Source organism: Boleophthalmus pectinirostris, unplaced genomic scaffold (genome assembly GCF_026225935.1).
Source record: "Boleophthalmus pectinirostris isolate CB_2022bp ecotype Guang Dong unplaced genomic scaffold, ASM2622593v1 HiC_scaffold_19, whole genome shotgun sequence".
Lineage (NCBI taxonomy): Eukaryota > Metazoa > Chordata > Actinopteri > Gobiiformes > Gobiidae > Boleophthalmus > Boleophthalmus pectinirostris.
The window spans coordinates 9,723,831-9,747,461 of record NW_026571140.1 but is presented as its reverse complement, the minus strand read 5'-3'; the positions used below and the strand labels follow the sequence as shown (position 1 = coordinate 9,747,461).

The 23,631-nt window shown below is 40.9% G+C and overlaps 1 protein-coding gene across 1 annotated transcript in view; it reads left to right on the top strand.

Moving 5' to 3' along the window:
• The window catches only part of lrrk1 (leucine-rich repeat kinase 1), a 34,440-nt gene extending 10,854 nt beyond the window's left edge, over positions 1-23,586 (top strand). The window contains exons 14-38 of the mRNA XM_055154447.1: positions 173-285; positions 601-815; positions 1,510-1,674; positions 2,559-2,731; positions 3,066-3,183; positions 3,783-3,942; positions 5,069-5,247; positions 7,126-7,223; positions 7,618-7,789; positions 8,554-8,723; positions 10,084-10,223; positions 10,829-11,057; positions 12,823-12,989; positions 13,752-13,955; positions 14,970-15,109; positions 15,182-15,319; positions 17,284-17,478; positions 17,989-18,140; positions 18,722-18,839; positions 18,930-19,046; positions 20,070-20,264; positions 20,335-20,549; positions 21,429-21,893; positions 21,975-22,091; positions 22,681-23,586. Coding sequence (XP_055010422.1) covers positions 173-285; positions 601-815; positions 1,510-1,674; positions 2,559-2,731; positions 3,066-3,183; positions 3,783-3,942; positions 5,069-5,247; positions 7,126-7,223; positions 7,618-7,789; positions 8,554-8,723; positions 10,084-10,223; positions 10,829-11,057; positions 12,823-12,989; positions 13,752-13,955; positions 14,970-15,109; positions 15,182-15,319; positions 17,284-17,478; positions 17,989-18,140; positions 18,722-18,839; positions 18,930-19,046; positions 20,070-20,264; positions 20,335-20,549; positions 21,429-21,893; positions 21,975-22,091; positions 22,681-22,864 — 4,339 coding nt within the window. The 3' untranslated portion in view covers positions 22,865-23,586. The remainder of the gene's footprint in view (positions 1-172; positions 286-600; positions 816-1,509; positions 1,675-2,558; positions 2,732-3,065; positions 3,184-3,782; positions 3,943-5,068; positions 5,248-7,125; positions 7,224-7,617; positions 7,790-8,553; positions 8,724-10,083; positions 10,224-10,828; positions 11,058-12,822; positions 12,990-13,751; positions 13,956-14,969; positions 15,110-15,181; positions 15,320-17,283; positions 17,479-17,988; positions 18,141-18,721; positions 18,840-18,929; positions 19,047-20,069; positions 20,265-20,334; positions 20,550-21,428; positions 21,894-21,974; positions 22,092-22,680) is intronic.
• The last annotated feature ends 45 nt before the right edge of the window (positions 23,587-23,631 follow it).

Here is a 23,631-nt window from a genome sequence, read left to right as displayed (position 1 = left end):
TTACGCTCACTGATGACAACTTGTTTTTTGTAAAAATAAGATGTGAAATTGTGAATAACAATGTATGATTGAAATACAAATGCCAAAAGGTAATTTAGAAATCATTTGTTTTATTCCATGAAGATTATATTGGGGTCTTTACTTACAGTACTTTGCTACTTTGTATTTTCAGTAACCCAGGAATCAAGGAGCTGCCAGTGGAACTAGGGCAACTGTCCAACCTGTGGCAGCTGGACCTCGAAAACCTCAACATCACCAATGTCCCTCTGAATGTCCTCAGAGAAGGTACATCTATGAGACAGTTATTCATTACTGCGCCAATATGGCAACAAGAATATTTTACTTAAACATCGTCTTATCAGGAGGAGTGAAAGAAACACGTTCACACAAATTAAGTGTCTGTACTAGTGAGCACTAAATGTGTCTTGTCCCTGTTCGGGTAAGGGTCAATATGTGACCACTCTGTGCAGTAATTTTAATCCATATTTATTGTCCATGAATCAGGAAGAAAGGCTGTTTGCATACTTGTTGTTTTTGTATTGTGTTTTTTTTTTTCTAATTCATAAAAATCAACAACAATAATACTATGTTCTCTGTCAGGTACACTATCAGTTCTGGCCTTCCTGAGAGCCCATCTGCGTAAGGCTGAGCCCTGTCACCTGCTGAAGATGGTAGTGATCGGACCCCCGCGGCAGGGCAAGTCCACCCTGCTGGAGGCCCTGCAGACCGGACGGGTCTCCCAGCAGAGCTCTCCCCCTTGTGGCATCGACACCTGGTCTTGGCACTTGGACAGACCCAGCGCAGGCAAGGGCAATGTCAGTGCACACAAAAGTCACAGGGCAAAAAGTTTTCTTTTCTGTCATTTCACAAGTGTAATGTTACTTGATGTTGGCAACTGGCCAGTTTTTGTTGGTTTTATTGTTTTATTGTTGGTGACATTCCTTGACAAATGCTTTTAAATAATAACTGTCATTGATCAAGTTAGTTTATCTGTGTTTACTTGTAAAACCTTTAGTCTGGTAGCTCTGGTAAAGGACTGACACTGTACTTGATTTAATTTTGTAATCAAGTAAAATTTGTTGTCTGCCTCTAATTATAGCAGGTCTTAACATTAGTGAACCAGGAAATTATGTTAGTGCACTCTTAGCAGGTTAGTTGTAGTTAATGATGGCTCTATTCTGGCCTCTCAAAGTTGTGAAAAACACTTATTACCTCACTGTGAAGTATAATTAGGATGCTAGAAATCAGTTAAAGTGAGGAATAATTGCAGACAATAAAAAAATAATCCTGTTTTTAAGAGTAAAGATCAGGTACCGCACCTTTTTAAATATTTTTTCTAAAGGGAATTAACTACACTGAAACTAACAGCTAGAAGTATGTATGTTATGTTTGTTTTGTTATGTTATGTTATGTTATGTTATGAATGGACTTCTTTTAACATATCAAAGCCTATAGAGATTGAAAAGGATGTTTTGTGTTTGCATTACTGACATTTGCTGTTGTTGGCAGAAAGACTATGTGGAGTTTTATGTGTGGGACATCGGAGGGAAGACCAGCATGTCCACTGTAAACCACTGCTTCTTCACCAACAAAGCCCTGTACCTGGTGGTGTGGAACCTGGCTCTGGGGGAGGAGGCTGTGGCCAATCTGCAAACATGGCTGCTCAGCATAGAGGTAAAAGCACACTTCTCTCTTCATCTCATTTTCACCTCTGGCTTTCTCACTATAGTCTTAAATTAAATAATAAGGGGTAAGAAAGATGACAATGTGATTACACTTTTTCTGCTTACTTCTACACAACAGCAAGCAAAGGGAGAAATAATGTTTGTGTTGCTGAAGCTCCATACAATAACAGTTGATCTGACTAAGGGAATCAGGAGGACTGCTAATCTGTGCCTATGTCCCACCAATCACCACCAATCCCTCACATGCCGCATTTAAGCCTGTCATAACATCATATATTGAACCATGATATATTGCTACAGACAAATGGAGCTAGAGTAAATTCTAGAAGATCTAACTTCGCTCCCATCTACCTCACTGCTCCTCAACCTTCATCGCCTCACTGCACATACACCACAATGTCTTCTGCTGAGGTCTGAGCTAACCCAGTCAATGAAACTACTAATACTTTCTCTTTGTGTCTGTCTGAGGCTCTCCAGGTTGAAATACTGTGATAAACAATAACTAAAGTCCTTAAAGGCATGACCTGCAACCTTTAAATGGTAAAATGAAGCAATAATTAGTCACAGAACATACTCTGCAAAATATATTCTTCCAGCTGAACAATATCAATATAGTTATTATAATGGTAGGCCTAATCAAAGTGACTAAAGTGTCTTGCCCAAGGACACATTGACAGTTTGCAGTCATTGTTAAACGAAGACTGCAGACTATTTTAAGCTTTAACTCTAGCTGTGCTTTGCGTCATTCCTCTCTCACAAGTTCTTGCACCTTCATGTTCCTTTGTACATTTATGTGCTTGTGCATACTTATAACCAGACAGGGGTGTAAATACTTCAGAATATCAGTTCCTACTCTCTGATGTGTGACCTCAGGCTCGTGCTCCAAACTCGGCGGTGGTGGTGGTGGGGACACACCTGGACATGATCGACGCACGTTTCCGCACAGAGAGGATGGCCACGCTCAGGGCCTATGTGCTGGCTCTGTGCAGGTCTCCCTCTGGGGCTAGGGCCACAGGATTCCCTGACATCACCTGCAAAAACATCCAGTAAGTATCAGAGGTGTGAAGGCTCATTTATACTCTTCTGGCTGCACAAGAGTCATTTTGAACATTTATCCCACAATGACCTACTATCTAAAGTCTGTCACATATTTGAAGTTAAACGAATTTGGAGTATGGTAACATGATTTTTCACAATCAAACCCAAATTATGTCATATTTATTTCATCTGTATACAATGGCCTGTCATATTTCAGTCACTTCATAAATGGTAAGGCTCAGTGACTTCTTTAGGATGCACAAAATCTACATTCAAAACACTAATTACATGTCATTGCAAAATCTACTGAACAGTGAAAGATGGTTGTACTGTTCTCCACAGTGAGGTGTCCTGTAAGACTCTGGAGGGAGTGGATGACCTGAGGAAGCTGTTGTTCCATGTGGCAGTCTCCATGAAGGACATCAGCCCGTGTGGGGGGTATAAGCTCATTGGACGACTGGTGAGCTCAGCATGTTCACCATACATGCAGTTACAGAGCTCTGTCTGTTCTGCTTGATAGTGTTGCACTATATATAAAATATATATATATATATATATATATATATATATATATATATATATATATATGTGTGTGTGTGTGTGTGTGTGTGTGTGTGTATATATATACACACACACACACACACACACACACACACACACACACATACACACATATATATATATATATATATATATATATATATATATATATATATATATATATATATATATATATATATATATATATATATATTATTGGTACTGGGACATAACAAATTTTCCTGAAAAATTTGCTAGAGCCACTTTAATGTGTGCACTGTGCAGAGTGAATTAATACTACAGTAGTGAAGAAACTTTTGTGTGTCCAAAAAGTACAAATTAAGTTAAAAGTAAATATTTTCTTAACAATTAGTCATGTGCAAATATAACAATAGCATTTTTATCTATAAACAGAGACAAAGAATGATACAGTAAATTTCACGAAGGGTTACAATATACGACAACTGGTCTTCATCTTCATTTCTTCTCTTTACATTTTATGTGATGGTGTTTCTGTAGATCCCACAGAGCTACCTAAAGCTGCAGGAGGCTGTGATCCTGGAGAAGGTCAGGAGGAGGTCAGAAGGGCAGGTGCAGTATCTCACAGACACTCAACTGGAGAGCCTGGTCCAGCAGAGCCCAGACAGTGACCTGCACGACTATGAGGACCTCCAGACTGGTACAGCATGGTTTTAGTTACTTTAAGTCTGGCCTAAGTTGCTTCAACAGATTTTTGCTGTCTTCAATGTTTTGACCTCTTCAAGAATTTTTGTACATGAGGAAATATGATTGTTATTTTCACAGTGATTTATTTTTTTTTTACCTCTATTTAACCAGGAAAGTCCTATTGAGGGCTCTTTTTCACGTTTTAAAAAATAAATTAGCATACAGTTGAAATGCTACTTCACCAATTTCTGAACAAACACTTGGTACAGAAAATAGCAGTCTTGAGATATGAGTTTTAAAGCCAAAAGGACATGCATATAACATGCATGACTAAACCTACTACAGAATGAGTGAGAATTTCTTGAATAGTCCACTGTAAACGGGAGCAAATGAAGAGGAAACAAAACTTCACTTCCTTTTTTCACTAGTCAATGTTTTTAAATAGACTATTTAATTGTAATGTTAAATTGATGCTGCAAAATAGGAAGGTCTCTGTGGGTGTTAAAAATATATAAACTTTACCCTAATGCATCAGTCTGCTGCAGATGTACACTAAGAAGAAGAGGGAACTAACAGGCGTTTGCTCGGTTTCAGTTCAGTTAACTCAAAAAAGTGACTGTTTTTAGTCTGCCAAAAAACATATAATAGAAGAAGAAGCAGTTACTGTTACTAATAACTTCACTAACTTTACTATTAAATAAAAATATTTTAAAATATGACAAATTCTTTTAAAATATGACAGTAATAATATTTTATTCTAATACTGCTATCCCACCCACACTGAAGTGAAAATTTTGTCATAAAACCACAAGTTCTAACCGGATTTCAAGAAAAAAGAAACTCACATGCTTAATAAACTATAGACATGAATGTTTTAGAGCTACATACAACTCTGAGTTTCTTAATTATTTCCATCTTAAGGTCCAATATAATACAATATTCAACAAAGAATACTTTTTTTTACTTTCAGTGATAACTCTGAGTCAAATCAATACCTAGTTTCAAAATTATTTGGGTATACTTTTTTGACAGTATTAATACATTGTAGTACTGCGGGGGTATTTAATAGATATTTACATAATTCTGTTGCATTCATAGTACACTTGATTGAATGCTCGCTGGTGTGTTGTGGGTTGCAGCCATCGGTTTCCTGATAGATACTGGGACCTTGCTGCACTTTCCGGACACCAGCCACGGCCTGTGCACCCTGTACTTCCTGTGTCCGCTGTGGCTGTCCGAGTGTCTGCAACGCATTCTGGATCTCAGGTCTACACGCACTGTCATCAGGAACGGAGTGATCAGCACGGAGAGCCTGCGGGTATGTGCGGCTAATCCTATTGGTATTATTTAGGTTAATAACAAAAGTTTGGTTTTAAAGATCCTATTATATTATGCAGAATTGACTCTTGTGAGCTTTAAGTCATGTTTTAATGCTGTTACTAGGGGTGGCACGGTTCATAAAAAACCCCCGACCTATTTGGTTTGCTTGTCATGCTTTGGGACGTGTGCGTACCGCACGGTCTCCACGGTTCCTGGCTTGCGCATTGTAGCCTCGTGCCTGTATGTGACCTGTGTCGCTTTGGCTCAAAAGAAGAGGTGTGGAGGGTGGGTGCTGTGCGCCAGAGATGGTGGATGCACTCGTGTCGTTACCTCGCTAAACCACAGCCTCGCCTCAACGCAAAGGCAGCTCCACCGGCAGCTGCAGCAGGACGTACACATGCAGCACTGGCTTTGTGTTTGTCAATGTCAAACTTGACTGGGCGCATTTAGCCATGCAGTGGAGCCAGGTCCTAAGGGCCTGGCATGCGTATTTCGCCCTACGCGAGCGAAAAACTGCAACTGCATGGAAAGTGAATGAGGGCGGCTCCATTGTATGCGCTAGACGCGCATATGGAGCAGCACGTCCTGCGCACGTAGATTTCAGAAAATAGGATCCATTCTATTTTTTGACGCTCTACGTGAGCGTAGGCACGTATCCCCATCAAAATACACAGAGAGCATCTATTGTTGTATTTGTGTGTTCACCATCAGCACAATGTGCTCCTGGGGCAGATCTGTGTTGTGTGAAAGAGCCCAGGTCCAGAAAGACTGTTAATGAGTGCTTTAAAATTTACTTTTGAAATCCTCGCGTTTGCCCTGGTCAGCCTGTACAGAAGGTAAATACAAGTCTGTTCAGCTGTTAGTTTCACTGTGGACCTGATACAAGTGGCTAAATGCGCCCAGTCAAGTTCGATCGTTTTTCCCATTGACAAACACAGAGCCGGTGCTGCGCGTGTATGTCCTGCTGCAGCTGCCGGTGGAGTCGCCTTTGCGTTGACACGTGGCTGTGGTTTTGTGAGGTTATGCAAGTAAACGGTGACACATGCAGTGGAGCTAGGCCCTTAACCTTGCAGTCAAGAGCGCAATCTCACTAAACCAAGTATCCCGACTCCTGAGGAGGGTTAGGAAGGCAGTAACATTTTTTCACTGAAGCACAACAGCTGCCTATGTCCAATAATAATGTGCTTAAAGTCAAGTCATATTCAGTTTGTGCATGATTACATTACTAACTATAATTTTATTACTTTTTAAATGCTGTATCCTAAATTGTGGATAATTAAGATAACATATGATAAAGTATATTTCTGGAGATTAAAGATTAAAAAGAAAAAAATGACAACAAGAACCGTACTGAACTGAAAACCGTGACCTTAAACCGCAATACGAACCGAACCGTGCCACCCCCTAGCTGTTATGTCATCAAAACCATACCTGGAGTTGTCGCTTATTTCATTCACACACGTAATCCTGCATCATTAATCTGTACATCTCTAAAGCTCAAAATCTCTGTTCTGCCTTGTGGTGTCGTTAAGCAACATTTTTCAAGTTAACAACTACTTTTAACCTTTAGTTCAGTAGATTTTGGCAATTCTAAATGATTCTAGTGAAGGTGTATACAGTCTAAAAACACAGTGGAGTACACATCCACATGACATCACAAGATGCAACAGTGTTTTCAGTCTGAGAGAAGAACCCAGCCTAAATATGCAGGGTTTGTGTGAATGAATCAAAACACAACTCCAGCTATGTTTTTAATGAGGAAACAACGTCATAACGTAGATCAGAGAACAGCGTGAAATAGGCCCTTTAATTTCTGTATAAGCATTTTCTCATCTGCCAGTGAAAATGAGTAATTCATTCATTTTCTTGTTTGTAGGAGCTGCTCGTGGGAACGGGCTTCACTCAGCAGACAGAGGAACAATATTTTCAATTTTTGGCCAAATTTGAGATTGCACTTCCCGTTGCCAAAAATGGGTAATGCATTACTGCTATTCATCTTTTTCTACAGTTTTTATAGTATATTAATGTAGTATTAATAATGAGTGAGTGAAATAAATTGTACAAAATTTAAAGTAAAAAAAAAACTCTGTATTATAAAATGTTCATCTTAAAGCTTAAAAAATACTGTTATTCCCTTAAAACTGCACATTAACTTAACTTAAAAATTCATGAAGGCCACAGAATGATCAAAACAACCAGAGGTGTTTCAGCATATAGAAGTACAAGGCCCAGTAAGATACTAGACTTTAATATGAGGGACTTTAGTAAAGTATCAGTAATATAGAATCAGGAATCTTTACGTTGTATGACTGGCCCATGAAGAGCGAATCAGATTTTTTCATGGCTCTTCTCCCACGCTGTTATTCAGGTACCTGTTACCCCACCTGCTCCCGCCAAAACCCGCTTTGGACATCCACACCCTCCAGCAGGCCTCCACCAACACGCTCCAGCGCCTCTTCAAGATGAGCTTCGTCCCCGCGGGTTTCTGGGAGAGGTTTATTGCTCGGATGTTGATCAGCCTGACGGAGATGGACCTGCAGGTAGAGAGCTGTCCTCACAAGGCAAATTTACATGTGTACTAAATTGGATATGATGATCACCAGCATTTTACAATATTAAAGTCTCATTTGTTAGTAAAAACAATGTTAAACTGAGCTGAAGTGAAGGCTAGTACACTTTGTTAGATATTGCCTTTCAGACAGTTCAGTTACAGAGTTTGGGAAATGGATTATGGTGTATATTTATGATTTTTGGGTCTTATGAAAAACTATGGATTAGTGGACAAATGCTCTACCAACTGAGCTACTATCACCCAGAATCATACTGCTAACTGTAAGGAAGGTTTGAATAGTCCAGGAGAGATTCCAACAGTAGCAAACATGCGTGGATGACATATAAAACCTCTTAAGTTGTGTTTGTGATGAGGGAACATAAGGCTGATATTGCTCTTCCTAGAATCTTCCATAATATGGCATAAACATATCTGTCTTGCATTTATTAATTTGCTAAATTGTATCGCTGAATTGTCTTTTTACTATAAGTGGGCTCACTTCTCCACAGATCGGACCTGTACGTTTGAGTTTAATGCCATACTGTAGAACATTCCAGGCAAAGTAATCATCTCATCAAAGCATGTCCATGGAGACCGTGATTCAGTCAGTAGTGAAGACACCTACCTTTTGAATCTATGAACTGAATTTATGACTGAGAATTCTTGAACCATGAGTCCAACCTATTAAAACACATGCCTACACATTTTCTACAAAAGCATAATGTACCATGTTGTGCTGTTGTGTTTGTGCAGTCGTTTGAGCCCCACAGACACTCTCCCAAAAGCAGCAGCAGAGGCTCCGTCATGTACAGTTTTGCAGGGGCCCTACAGAGGAGCCGCTGCAGCACCTTCAGAGTGCGCCGCAGGCAGACTGTTTATTGGAGGGAGGGACTGCTCGTCACTTTCCATGGAGGACATCTCAGGTACAATATGGCACTCTGTGTATATGTAGTATCTTACAGTAGTTTATGATCATCCATCCACCATCATCTATTTGACATAACAGTTATGCTGCTTTCTTGGTTTGGTTATAATCTAGTTTGGCTTTAGTCCTGGTCTAGACCAGGTTTAGTTCTGCTTGTTTAAAGGGATAGTTTGGATTTTTTGACATAAATCTGTATGGCATCCCCGTCATCAGTGTTGTGCATCCACACCGACTTACCCCCGAAAGCGTCCGGTGAGCCGAGATACTGGCCCGTTTTGGTGCTGAGGAAAGTAGTTCAGCAAGTTGTGTGGGGACTGTATACTAAAGCGTTTTTCTTCTCAAAGCAATATGTGTTCAAAAGAGTGATACATTTGCATCACAAAACCATCGTCGCCAAAAAAGTCAGATCTCATAATCGCTTGGCGCTATTTTCTCAAAGTTCAAAGTGAACCAGGCTCATATACTTATGGCTCTAGCTCTCTCGTTAGCTCTCTCGCGTGGCGGCGGTCTGTGCATGTAAACACTGCCGAACAACTGAAGAAAGTGATGGATTGGTGCGCGGCTGTCACCTGGCGGCCGCGCGCAGTGGTACGTACGGAGAGAAAATAGCTCCAAGCGATTATGAGATCTGACTTTTTTGGCGACGAATGTTTTGTGATGCAAATGTACCACTCTTTTTAACAAATATTGCTTTGAGAAGAAAAACGCTTTAGTATACAGTCCCCACACAACTTGCTGAACTACTTTCCTCAGCACCAAAACGGGCCAGTATCTCGGCTCACCGGACGCTTTCGGGGGTAAGTCGGTGTGGATGCACAACACTGATGACGGGGATGCCATACAGATTTATGTCAAAAAATCTGAACTATCCCTTTAAAGTGCTCTTTGAAGTATAAACATTGTCATACATATCAGTGGTCCTCAACTGGTGTAGCTACAGGTACCACCCTCAAGCTATTATGATTTGTCTCAAACCAAAAAAACAAACTAAAAAAAAAATAATCAAACAAAACACATTTTGCACTGCATTGGTTTTATAGTAGATATGATGAAATGACAGTATTTTTCATACAGTTCTGTGATTCTGTGATTGATCATGCGATATATGAGAAAATTCCCTAAAATGTTGTTTGTTTTAAAATAGTTCTGATAAAGGCCTATAAGCCACTGACACTATTATTTAATTTCAACTATAATGCTTTCATAAAACAGAAAAGATAAAAGATATTCTGACCCTCATCCATTTTAATCTGGCCTTCCCAGCTTTGTTTTTCCAAAATATTTAAAATGATCTGTCACTCTGATGTACTCATTCCTAATCCTATCCAAATTTAATATCACATGTACCACCTGCTCAGTGTGGAGTCTGCTGAGGTGGACTGGAAGAGGAAGAAGAGTGGTGGGATCCGGATCAGCTGTCAGTCTGAGACCAGGGACTTCTCTGCCATGGCTTTCATCACTGATCACGTCAACTCTCTGATCGAGCAGTGGTTCCCCGGTCAGTTTTTCTCTGCACTATAGCAACACAGACCAAAAGCTACACCTCATTCTTACCGTCTGTGTGGAAATGTAAATGAGATTGCGGTGTAAATTGAGTGGAGGTGTGAAAACACTTAGTATAGGTAACAAATACTGATCCAGAAACATTTTGATAGCAACTCAAGTCCTGGTATTTTAAGGAATTCAGGAGGAATTCACCACATCTTCAAATACTTGCCTATTTGATTCATTTCATTCACACATGTTGAGTAACCCTTTATATTTAGTCTTCCTCCACTCCAGACCTCAAACATATGCCTTTGCCAGATTTGCTCTGAACTTGTCAGAATGAAGTTGCTTTCGTTTTCACTACTTCCTTGTTTCATTGCTTTCTAGTTTAGTATAAACAAATCAATATCATTCCAAATGAGGCCTATAGAGGTAACGCATTTTAAATGTTTACAATTGGAAATACCAAGGCTTATGTGCCCAAAGTAGTTTAATAAGTCAATCATAAATAATTTTGCACTGAAAAAAAATAATAAATGATTGAAATGCATGTGGTAAAGGTTTCACTGTCTGCTTGGCTTGATCATTGACCACAATGTTTTCTGTGTTCCTCAGCTTTGACTGGCACTGAGAGCGACGGCAGCCTCCTGATAGAGCAGTATGCCCCCTGTCCCCTGTGCCCCCCTGGCACAGAGGAGCATGCACAGGGACATTACTTCAGTATGGAGGACTGTGTGTTAGCCGCTGTGGACAGTCAGAGCATTGTCTGTCCCCAGCACCCGGAGCAGCCCGTCCTCCTGCAGGAGCTGGTCCCTGAGTTCTTCATGACCGACTTTCCTTCACGGTAATCATTTTGAACAAACCAAAGAATACAAATTTTATTTTAGTCTATCTATCTTGCATTAGTCTATCTTGCATTTATCCAATTACAAGAAATTGACTGCTAAAATACCTCGAAAAACACTTATGCTTACAGCAAGCTAAGTGTCCTCTCCATAGATCTGGGGCCTCATTTATAAAAAACTGCACAGGAGTTGTGGTAAGTTAGTGCCTACACCTAGTAGCCATGAGAAGCGTGCGCCACGCAAACTCCATATTTAGAAAACCCACCAAACCATGCAATCTTTGCTTTATAAATCCCATCTGCATCTAGAATTTGCGCACGTAAACCCACGTCACGTCACGCCCTCTCCACACCTCCACCTCACCTTAAAAGGAGCATGTAAAGTGACTGGTGAATGAGATTTCCCGAAACATGAGCCGATAATCAGTGGGTTTGACCGAGACACGTGGGACAGAGGGAGGGGGACGCTCCACGCAGCACCACGTGATCACCTCAAAGACTTAAACAAGGTTTAATAAATAAATATATGCATATACACGTAGATACGTGCACGTAGTGATCTGAATGGTCATATTCTGAGCGCGTGCGAGAGATTCAGATGCCCTCCCCTGGAGAGGGAAAGGAGCGAGGGAGGGACACGAGGATACGAGGACACAGATTTAGCACGAAACACATCAGATACAGATGTTATTCTACCAAATAAAGTCCACACGAAACATCCAAACTGCTCACCTGTGAATGTGGGTCTGGGTCTGGGTCTGACCTCTGAGTGCGTGGGCTGGGTCGGGACGGGCACGGGTATTATTCTGTTCTTCATACTGTCAGAGAGCAGCTTTCATGTGCAAGAGTTCCCCATTATACAAAAATGTAGGGAAGATTTTGGGTTCGGGTCAGGTTTGGGCAGTAGACTTCATGTCGTGCGCAGACTCAGGCCACTCTGCACTCAGTGTAAAATAAAGTAAAAGTGTTAAAGTTGTTTTCATTAAATCAAAGCCTGGCTCCTGCTGCGTTGGAGGGAAGAGTTTTCTCTCAGATCGGGTCATTATTTCGTCCTCTGTGTTGGTCACAGTCAGTGTTCTATAGAAGTCTATGGTCACGGTGTGGACTGTGGGAGACTCGTGCACGAGTTTCAAATGTATAATATTGTGGAGAATAATGAGTGGAATAAACAGCCCTTCTCCCTGTTTTGGCAAACCAAACAGTTAAATGCACAAATCTTAAGGTAATTCTTATATATACGTGGATTTTCTGATCAAACACTTCCTCAAACTCTGTTCACTTCTGCTCCTCTCCATGAGTGTTGCTTTTTCCCCATGTCTCCAAACTTTGCGTAGTGCTTACAGGAGGTCCCGAGTTGACATAGAGTTAAGCAAAGCGCCACGCTTTAGTCGACGTTCATAAATACCGCGGTTAGCGTAGAGAGCGTGTACGCAAGGATTTTTGCGTAAGCACGCTTTATAAATGAGGCCCCTGATCTGTTACTTGACCTGGCATCATTTGCTTGTCTCCATGGAGACAGGTAGGCTTAATGCCATATAGTAGAACATCTCTATGGATGCAAATGGGTAGCGTAGATGTCACCAGAAAACTTACATAATACACCTTTAATTGATAAATGAAGGATTTGTCTCGTTTGTGGGGACGTAGAGCAGAGAGGAGAGGAAAATAAATTGTCAAAAGGATATACTAAAATATTTCCATGTTTATTAAATATATTGTATGAAAAATCCCTGATCCAAATGCTGTGTGCTTGTGTACCCGTCAGGTTGTTCTTGCAGACCTCAGAACTGGAGTTTTCTGAGGAAGAGAGCAGTGTCCTGGGACAGGGGGGCAGTGGGACCACCATCCTGCGTGCAATGTACCGCTCTCAGCCTGTGGCCCTCAAGATGTTTAGCTTCAGGAAGTTTGGCAAAAAACACAGCTCCAGCACTGGTATCACTTTCATTATTATTCAAGCTTATACTTATATGACGTGGCTTCCGTAGCAGCTACGTTTACAATATCTTCATTTACAGACAAGGTGGGAAGATGTGCTACTACTGCCCTCTGGTTTTACTTATTTTTTAACTAATTACTTAACAACTTGAACTAAACTAACTTGAACAGTTTTAAATTTATGTAGTTTATACTTTTGATTTTGTACCTAATTAAGGCAGCCAAATTGTATATAGAATGATTTTAAATCCTTGTGCGGGAACTCTTTTACTGATCTGATATCCAGAACACATTATTGGATGGGCCATTGTGTTACCACAAGAGAGCAGCCGTGCATTGTAGAACAATGCAAGTTGAATGTCATTTCAGTTCACCTTGCATAGGGGTGCGTCCAAACTTTTTTCATCAGATTCATTCAGCAGACATAGAGCTATAGAAGACACTAAAAGTATCAATATCCATAAATGTATCTTTTGTTTTATAATAATAATCTTTATTTATATATATATATTTTAAAACCTTTAAAAAAACAATCACAACAAAGTAAAAACACAATACACAAAGCAAACATAAAATACATAGTAGAAAAGATGCACGCACATTTTCAAGTAGTTTTGCACCACATGTTTTAACATTTTCATTTAGTAATATTATGATGATGTTGAGGTGATGTCAAATGTCAGGATTGTGGATAGAGATTTTTCAGTGTTCCTGCCCATCCTTGACCTAACTCTCTCCTCTGCTGGTTCTTCTCCACAGACACCATGCTGAGGCACCTCCAATCTGCAGATGCCTGTCGGAGTTTCTCTGAGTTCCGTCAGGAGGCATCCATGCTTCGTGCCCTGCACCACCCCTGCATCGTGTCTTTGCTTGGCATCAGCATCCACCCCCTGTGCTTCGCTCTGCAGCTGGCCCCTCTGGGCAGCCTCAACACTGTGCTGGAAGAGAGCAACAAGAGATCTGGTAAGATTTTTTTTTTTGGTTTTTTTTTTAATCCAAAATCAAATAATGCCAGTTTACTGTATTAACAAATACATTCATTTTCAGTCTTTTGTGATTTTTGACAGCACAATAGTCCTACAGCTGTAGATTTTTTTCTATGGTAACATATTTAGAACTACAATTGGGCTGAATGTCAGTTTATAAAGTTTCAGAAATATAAATTTGAATTAACACAATTAAATGAGTTAGTTTTCAAATATTATTATTTTTTTTTCTAAACAATATTATTTTGGAGAGTTTTACTTAACCTGAGAGTTAAAGGTTGTATAGAAGATTTTCCAAGGAAAGAGAAATGCAGCGACTGTTTGCCCTTTTTTAAATGTTGTGCTTTGCTCCTTTTCCCCTTCTCTTCTTCTTCCCGCGACATCAAAAACTGACTTTCTTTTGCGGTGAACTGGTCGTGGATTCTTGTCGGCCATTACAACAAGCTTTGTGCAAACTGAGATGAAGCTACAGTTCGAAAAAGACGACAAGAACCGCTGCGCTGGTTGAGTAAATGGCATCAGTGCGTGAGAGGCGAACGTAAACCACGTAATCCCAGCGCGCCGGCGAGTCGTTGACGCTAGAAACGTAGGGAGTTTGATTGACAACCTAACAGCCAATAGAAAATGAGGTAGCCTTGTTATCTATTGGCTGATGTTTATCTACCCCGACCTTGTCCACAGTTGATGGACTTTCATTCTTTTTTTTTTTTTTTTTTTTGGTCATCATAATTACAAGGCTGCTGCATCTCTATAATTCTATTTTGAACTTTCATTGACAATTTGAAACAAACAAAAAATCCTCCATACAACCTTTAAGATAAGAGATATGATTGATTTAGTTTTCTCTGTGAACATTTTTTTTGTTATTTTTGTGTAATGGATAGATGTCAACATTCAGTAATTTTGCTCACAGTGTAATTTCTGTCATTTGTATTCTGAGCTCTGAATTAGCAGTTTTGCAAGTGTTTTAAATACTATTGTGTCTTTGTAGGTGTGAAGTTCATTCCCCTTGGCCACATGCTGACCTTTAAAATGTCCTATCAGATCGTGGCTGGACTGGCCTATCTGCACCGGAAAAACATCATCTTCTGTGACCTGAAGTCTGACAACATCCTGGTGTGGTCTCTGAAGGTGGGTGGACCCTTTTCACAGACACTACTGAGTTTGATTGCTGTTAATAATATGGACTATGTGAATTCCTAGGTGCAGGAACCTATAAACATAAAGCTTTCTGATTACGGCATCTCACGCCAGTCGTTCCGTGAGGGGGCCCTGGGAGTGGAAGGGACCCCGGGGTACCAGGCCCCAGAGATCCGCCCAGGCATTGTCTACGATGAAAAGGTCTGTAAAGTTAAACATATAGCACTAACATACAAAAAATACGCTATTAAGATAATAACTTATTAAGTGCTTGAAGTAAGTAGTATTTATCTCATTTGAGTACATTTTGACTTAAATCTTAAATCTTAAAATAAGATTTGCCAATAGTACAAGCACAAAATCTATTATCTCACTTGAAAGGAGGAGAAAAATGCTACTGCTCTTGAAATATGAAATTAACTTAAAGGTTGTATGGAGGATTTTTTTTTGTTTCAAATTGTCAATGATAGCATTATAGAGGTGCAGTAGCCTTGTAATTATGATGACCAAAAAAAAGAGAATAAAAATTCATCAACTCTGGACGTGGTGGGGCTAAACATTTGCCAATAGATAACGACACTGCCTCGTTATCTGTTAGCTGACAGGCTGTCAATCAAACTCCCTACGTTTCTAGTGTAACTGACTTGCCTGCGCGCCGCCGGTACGTGGTTTGCGTACGCCTGTCACGCAGTCCACAGACGCAAGCCGCACAGACGCTGTTTACTCCACCAACGCAACAGTTCTTAGCGGCTTTTTTTGACCTATATCTTCCTCGCAGTTAGCACAAAGTTTGTTGCAATGGCGACAAGAATCCAGGAGCAGTTAGCCGCAAAAGAAAGTCCGTTTTTGAGGTCGCTGAAAGAAGAAGACAAGGGGAAAAGCAGCGAAGCCAAACTAAGGTGATTCTTGAAGATTCATTCCAGCGATGGTGCGACTGAAGCAGACGCAGGGTCTAAACACTGACGCATTGGTCGCCAAATTACTCCTGGACAGGTCACTTCTGCTTATTATGAAAACGTACTTTATTTCCAAGAGCTAGTCAAACGTTTTTCAGGACACGAAAGCGATATCCTATGTCTGAAAACGTAATTTTCAAGGCAAAGAAAGAGTCAGCTTGCTGCTGCGTGTTGTAGCTAGTTCATTCGCACTGAATCTCCGCGCACTCTTCTCTGCACCCCTTTCCTGCTCCTCTCCCCGCTGCCCGATCCGCTCTTCCCCCTGCTCCTCACTTCTCCGGGCACGGAATCTCTGCGCACCGCTCCCCTCTCCTCTCTCCTCTCTCCTCTCCCTGCTCCCTGCTCCGCTCTTCTCCCTGCTCCTCACTTCTCGTCCGCGCACGAAATGTCCGCGCACCCGCTCCCCCCGCTCCTCACTTCTCCACCTTGCCTAACCAACACTGTAGTTAGTTGTTTACAAGTCATGTGCAGCGCACCGGCTGTAAACAAACCTGTTTCTGGCATAAGGAGGAGGTGGGAGGAGGCGTTTCTACATAGGGGGGGGGGTTTCACGCATGCGCAACATTTGAAAAAGGACAAACAGTCGCTGGATTTCTCGTTCCTTGGAAAATCCTCTATACAACCTTTAAACATGTTTTATTTGCAAATCTTTTTTGTTTCTACGACAGTCAAAATATACACCAAGACACATACTACTTAAATGAAGCACATATTATTTATGTAAGATTTTTTTAGCAGTGTAATTATTGAGACACACTAACTTATAGGATAAAATGTGACTGGATAGGGGGGTCTTCAAGATACATCAATAGCAATAATCCATATAATAAAAGCAAAACACTACTGTATATCTGTGATACAAATGATAAAAGTAGAAGTTAATCATATTAGTTTGAAAAAAAGAGAAAACATTTGTAAACAAGGAAAAAGAGCAGATGGTAGTTGTAAAGTATGAAATAACTGCAATAATTTATGTTTTAATTTATGTCTAATAATAATGTGATGCTGATTAATACAAATTATACACATTTTACACACAAAAGTCATTTGAAGACTTGATCATAAGATGAAGAGGAACTAAAATTCACTAATATTCATGACTCGAGTATAAATAGATATACAAATGGTGTAACTTGAATGAATATAACAGTAAACAAAACTTTCTGACCAAGCACACTATAAAGTTACTTCTGCATTCTCCATTCTCAGGTGGACATGTTCTCCTATGGCATGGTCCTGTATGAGCTTCTGTCTGGACAAAGACCAGCTCTGGGGAACCACCAGCTGCAGATCTCCAAGAAGCTCACCAAAGGCTGCCGCCCTGCGCTGGGACGACCAGAGGAGGTGCAGTTCTTCTGCCTGCAGAGCCTCCTCACGCGCTGCTGGGACACTAAGCCAGAGAAGGTAAATCAATGTACTTACAAAATTAGGGATACACATTAATGGTAAATATGACAATGGTAACAATGATTTAATTATTTTAAAACCTAAATGTTCATGCTTTAATATACTATTAAACTCTGTCAAAATGATAAGAGGCAAAAAAGGTGATTGACCTTAGTGTTACTACATTTTTACTTTGCCGTGATATCAATTCTTGTGTTAGTCAGTATTCCGATATTGATACTTCTGCAATATGTGGTGTGGCCCTTCATACAGCTGAAATCAGACACTTCTCAAGGTCCTGTGTTTCACATTATCCAAGCCAGACACAGGAACAGAATGTTTTGAGTTTCGACGAGAGACTAAATATACAGAATTACTTGTGTGATTGTAACAAAACACAGCTCAGGGAATGATTTGATGAGGTGAACATTAAAACATACCTTTGGATTCCTAAAAACAATAAGTTCTGCATCATTTGGGATGTTAATTTGGATTTGAAAGCTAAACTGTAGCGTTGTCCCTTTACAGAGGCCAGTGGCGGGACAGTGTGTGCAGGAGATGCGGGAGCCCTCCTTTGCCTGTCTGAAGTATGTGCTCTCCTGTGGGGCCCACACACAGCTCTTCCTGTCTCCACTGCAGGGGCCCTCAGCCGTGTTCTGGGATGGGACCAAAGAAGAACGGTTTGTATTCACTGTCTTATTATTCAAATCAATTCAACAACTCTTACGCATTTGTGTTTGCAGCTGTCTAAACCTCAAGTCTAAATGCAAAATTAGTTTTAATCACTTCTGACATTAGTTTAAAGACATTCTGTGGAATGTTCCTGGTTAAATGAGAACATCTCCTCAGAGCCAATCATGTGCATGTGCTAGAAAAGTTACAAGTCAGATCTGTGGTGAGACAAACTCTGCCGCAACAATAGTGCATGTTTTTCAAGGTTTTTGGTGTTGTAAATACACCAATAATGAAAATAATCCCTACACTTACCTTACTGTACAGAATTTTTACTGTTATTTTCAGTGCTTCAATGTTATTCTTCACTTCATTTATGCCTGAGCTTATGAGCACTTTTCTCAACTTTCAGAAACCAGAGTGTTGTTTTGTCGTCACAGTAAAGCTAATGATGACTGGTTACATATACAATATATTTACACTGGGACAAGACAACTTTTGCTGAAATGCATGGGAAAATTGGGTACAGTATTATACAGTATAATATAACTCCCTGTATGAGTGACCATTTTGTTCATTCTGTCTCTAGAAACTACAGTGTGGTGAATGTGGACACAGGCCAGGTGGAGGTGAAGAGGATATTGTGCCCAGGAGATCCAGTCAGCTGCCAACTCAAAGTGGGCAACTCTCTGTGGATGGCCACCCAGGTACATGTGTATAGACCCAACAGAGGGGGAGAGAGAGTAGGAAGACTATGGAATAGTCATCCAATTTGTTGTTTTTTATCATGGGAGCAGGAGCAGGAGGTGTTGATCTACAGCCTGAAGGACATGTGCCCTCTGAGCCAGCCCCAAAAGCACTTCTCCTCTCCAGCCGTCATCACCTGCTTCCTCCTGGCACCGCCCACACTGCAGGTCTGAACACACACACATAACAAATCCCCGTGTAGAGCTAATGCATTATTATTATTATTATTATGACAAGAAATATTGAAATTTGTTATTATATTATGTTGTTATGTAGTTGCTCTCCCCATTTCATAGCTGCCCTATCAACAAAAATGTGCAAAACTTACCTGACAAACCCTGATCTTCCCACTAGATGGCATTGTCTTGTTACAAAAATGGTTTGTGAATACCAATGTGTCACATGCACAGCTATTGCACTGTATTTTGGAACACACGTTTGTAAACTCATATTTACTTCAAAAAATTACTTTTACTTTTAAAATTAAACATTTTAAAACAATGCCCTGTCAAATAACAAAGAACTACTATGCTATTAGCCATCTTCCATACTGGATCATTAGTTTATTCATAATCCAAAAATCTTTGATAAAAAAAAAAATAATAATAATAAAATAATATATATATATATATATATATTTTTTTTTTTATATATATTTATTTATTGTTTTGTCACAGTGACATTATGTAAATGACTACAAAAATGCATGTAGTTGAAGTTATTTCAAGTTGCCCAGAGGAAGGATAAAATAAATAAGTACAGTATAAAGGGCTGCTCGATCATAAAAAATATATTTTGTTAATGGAAATTTGTGTAATTGTCCTCCCAGAATTAGCTGCATTTGTAGGTGTCACTGGCTCCACCCTCAGCCAGTCACTTTACAGCCAAAAAATGAATAAATAAATAAATAAATAGAAAGAAAGGTACTTTATTGTCACCAAAGGAAAATTTGTCCTCTGCATACACGTCATCAATCATCCTATGAGGCTAGCGTTTTGCTATATTTTACGTAGGTCCTCCCTCCTTCAAAGATAACTAATGATAATGATAATGATGATATTACCTTTCAGTGACTTAAACCAGACACTTCAAAATACAGTCATAGTAATTCCAACAAAACCAAATTGTCATATCCTAAGTAGGAATATATATGTTTTTAGTAGTCCAGCTAATATTGTGTGTATGTACAGACCCTATGCCGTGTATTTGCTGGCATGTCTGATGGCCTGGTGGCGGTCTATAGTCTACTGAACGACCTGCCACTGGACGGAGAGACCTACCTCTGCTCTCACTCCATCAACAAGGCCCTGGGCGTGGACGAAATGGACCTGCGGCAGAAAGCCTACCCTGTGAGCGCCATGGTCCTGCTGGGGCCGGACAAGGAGGTGAGTTCAGGCTGTTTTGGATTTCACATTCACAATAGCCTCTCATGTCCCTCTCTCCTGTGCTCCTCAGCTGTGGTACTCCAACGGGCCGGGCATCCTGGTCATCGACTGTCTCAGACTACAGCCCATCAAAAGACTGGAGCCCTACACTCCTCCTTCTGCCATCATATCCATGGCAACCAGCTTCTGTTTGTGGGGACAAGAGGCCGTGTGGGTACTGGATGACGTCACCAATACAGTCCTGCTGTATGATGCCGCCACCTACCAGCTTTGTGCCAAGTACTGGTGAGTACAAATAGATGTTAAAAAGTACTACTGAGAACAAGTACATGCAACCAAGAACAACCACTGCCCCATTAAGCTTTTCATCACACCAGTTACAGAGTGATCACCAGAGGATGGAGCAGTAGACTGAAGGCTGGCAGAAAAACATATTGTCAAGCATCCTATTGATCATTTGTGACCTAGCCTCCAGAAGAAGAGCGCATTACTATACTCAGCTCCTCACTCACCAGAATACCTCTCTACTCATTACATTATATCGTATATTATTATACTGTAACAAATATGTAGTGAGAACTTGTCTCACATCTAGTCAACACCATTTACTGATTTCATTTGCCATCTCTTGGTTTTGATAGAAATCACCATCTTTTTAAATCCAGTCCCAACAAACCCATACATAGTATGCACACTGGAACGATAGGCAACAGAGACAGACTGTACTGTATAGTAAACCTCACCTATGTGTTGTCCTGTTTATTGTGCACCATTAGCACCAGAACAGTTCTTTTGTATTAACTTTACAAGTGCAGCACCACACTGTTTACCACAGCTAATGTCCTGTAAAGGGTCATAAAGCTGAGCAGGTCGTTCACAGGTGCTCTTGGAGAAAGTGCCTCTAGGTGAGTTCCCATCTCACTGCATGTAAGCTCAGAGCTGTGCTGACCAAAACTGTCTGGGAATTCAGGTGCAGTCAGACCTAAACCTAATACACCATGGTGCATAACATTTCTTTGCTATGGAGCCGATGTGCACATGACCCCCAGTTCCATGCTCTGAACAGGCTGTATCGCCTTTATCACCTCATTGTTTTGAGTTGGTCTTGAATTGTACCTGGCCTGTGCCTGCCTGGTATCACCCATGCACTTTGTGTGTTTTCAGCTGTGGAGATAGAAATCCGCTTAGGGATGTCTTCCCTGTACAACACCCCACCTGGGTGCCCACCACTGACCCCAATGATCCCAGTGACCCCAGTGACACCAGTGCTGAGAAGAAGCAGCCCATGGACCTGATGTGCATATGCAGCACACATGCTGGAGCTCAGTACTTTCAAGCTCAGGACTCTGTCACATCAGAAGAGTCCAACATAGAGGCCCCCCCCTCACCCTCCAGCAGCACAGAGTCCAGCCTTCAGGGTCCCCCTTCACCCTCCAGCAGCATCAGGCCCAGCCCCCAGGGGTCCATCTCTCCCTCTAGCACAGAGCCCAGCCTGAACGGACCCCCCTCACCCTCCCAGGGACTGAACAACTGGTGTGGGGACCAGCAGTCTACGGAAATGGTGTTCACTGGCTCTGAGCTCCAGGCCGTCGCTGTCCTCTGTGTCAGAGAAGCTCTGTGGATCCCCAGGTGACACACACATACTATAACTATACTAGCCTCCTCCTGATGCAAAGTAAAGATTACAACTGTATGTCCTTGTTCATGCAGGTTTGGGGGAGATGTGCTAGTCCTGGAGCTGCAGCCTGGGCCCCAACCACAGGGGTCCAAACAGCTTTGTGGCCGTGTCACTGCTGTGCTCCGCGCACCAGGGGGAGCTGCTCTTGGGTAAGTTTGTCAGAAGTATTCAAGTCAAGAGAATAGTGTCATACAACTTTTCTCAGAGTTACATCCTAAAGCTGTCAGACCTATCAAGTGGAGAGCCAAGTATCCCAATAATTACACAGGAAAAGTATAATTAAAAAATCTAAATAGTATCAGTCAAGTCTGAGTGACTTATTACCCTAATTACAGACTGGGAGCTCTCTTCTGTCATTACTGTTTAACAGCAGCCCCAGCTGTACTCTGTCAAAGACACTGCGTGTGCTTTCACGTGACCCCTGACCTGTGGAAACAGGTCATAAAGGGCCCCAGAACGGCCCCTAATGACAGGACAGAGGCATAGTCCACATGTACAGGTGCTCCTCAGGGCCTCTTCTCTCAGCATTCACACTGAGGATGTTTCAGATATCGTCTGATCAATGATTTGTTCAATATAAAGTTACTACAAACTATGGGACATTACTGACCTGGATGTCATACTCAGTAAAGCTAACCTGGTCACTCACTGCAGACACATGCACCTCACTGCCCCTGATACTATTAGACTGTCTGTGTATAATAAGTCAGAGAGTAACATGAGTGTTGTGTTCCACAGCCGTCTGGAGGTGTCCTCTGTACTGGACCAGGACACGGTGCTGTGTGCCCACAGGGACACCCTCTCTCAGTGGACTGTTTGTGTGTGGAGGGCCTGGGGCGGCCAGCAGCTCCAGCTCTTCTACAGTGGCTGGGAGGACCTGGGTCACATGGAGAACAGGCTGAGGAGGAGCCGAGAGCGCTGACAGAACACCAGTACACAAGCTCTTATGTTTACATACTCACTGCACTCAGGCTCAGGGATGTGTGTGTGCTGCTCTTTATTATGGACATAAGTGTAAGCTACACACACAGCCTCTGAAGGACAAACCATCTGCTGCTGTGACTGTTGCTCTGTTGCCTTAAAGCTGACCCAAGAACCTGTACAGGAGTCGTCAATTGGTCTTATATGGTCACTTTAAGATACTAGTAGGTCATTTCTGTTGGAGAATTATGAATTGTGTTTTTTAAACAATAATGAACATTTTACTTAGTCCAATTAGGTTAATTTAGTCTTCCAGTAATTTATTTTCCAGTATAATTATTTTAATGTATTATTTTTTCAGACCAATGTTATCAGTATGTTTTCATATGTGACAGTTTTGACTGGTTACTAGGAGGCAATATTATACCTATGTAACTCTGAGCTAAAGACATCTTTTAAATCTGCTATGTAGTTGGTAGAACATTAGATCAGTGCAACTCTATTTGTCATTCAACCACATGGCAGCAATATGTGGAAACAAGGAAGTAATTTATTATCATTGTGTAAAGAATAGACATTATTTTGCATAATATTAATGATTCCAATTTCAGTTGCCACCACTGAAATCTCAGAGTAAAGCCAAGATTTTTGTCAGATATTTACTTTTCTTTGTAGACTGAAATTGTGTTGACTTAAAATTATTATTAAAATTAATTAATGACATTCCACCTTTGGTTCATCTTGTCTACATAATAAGATTATTCTTAT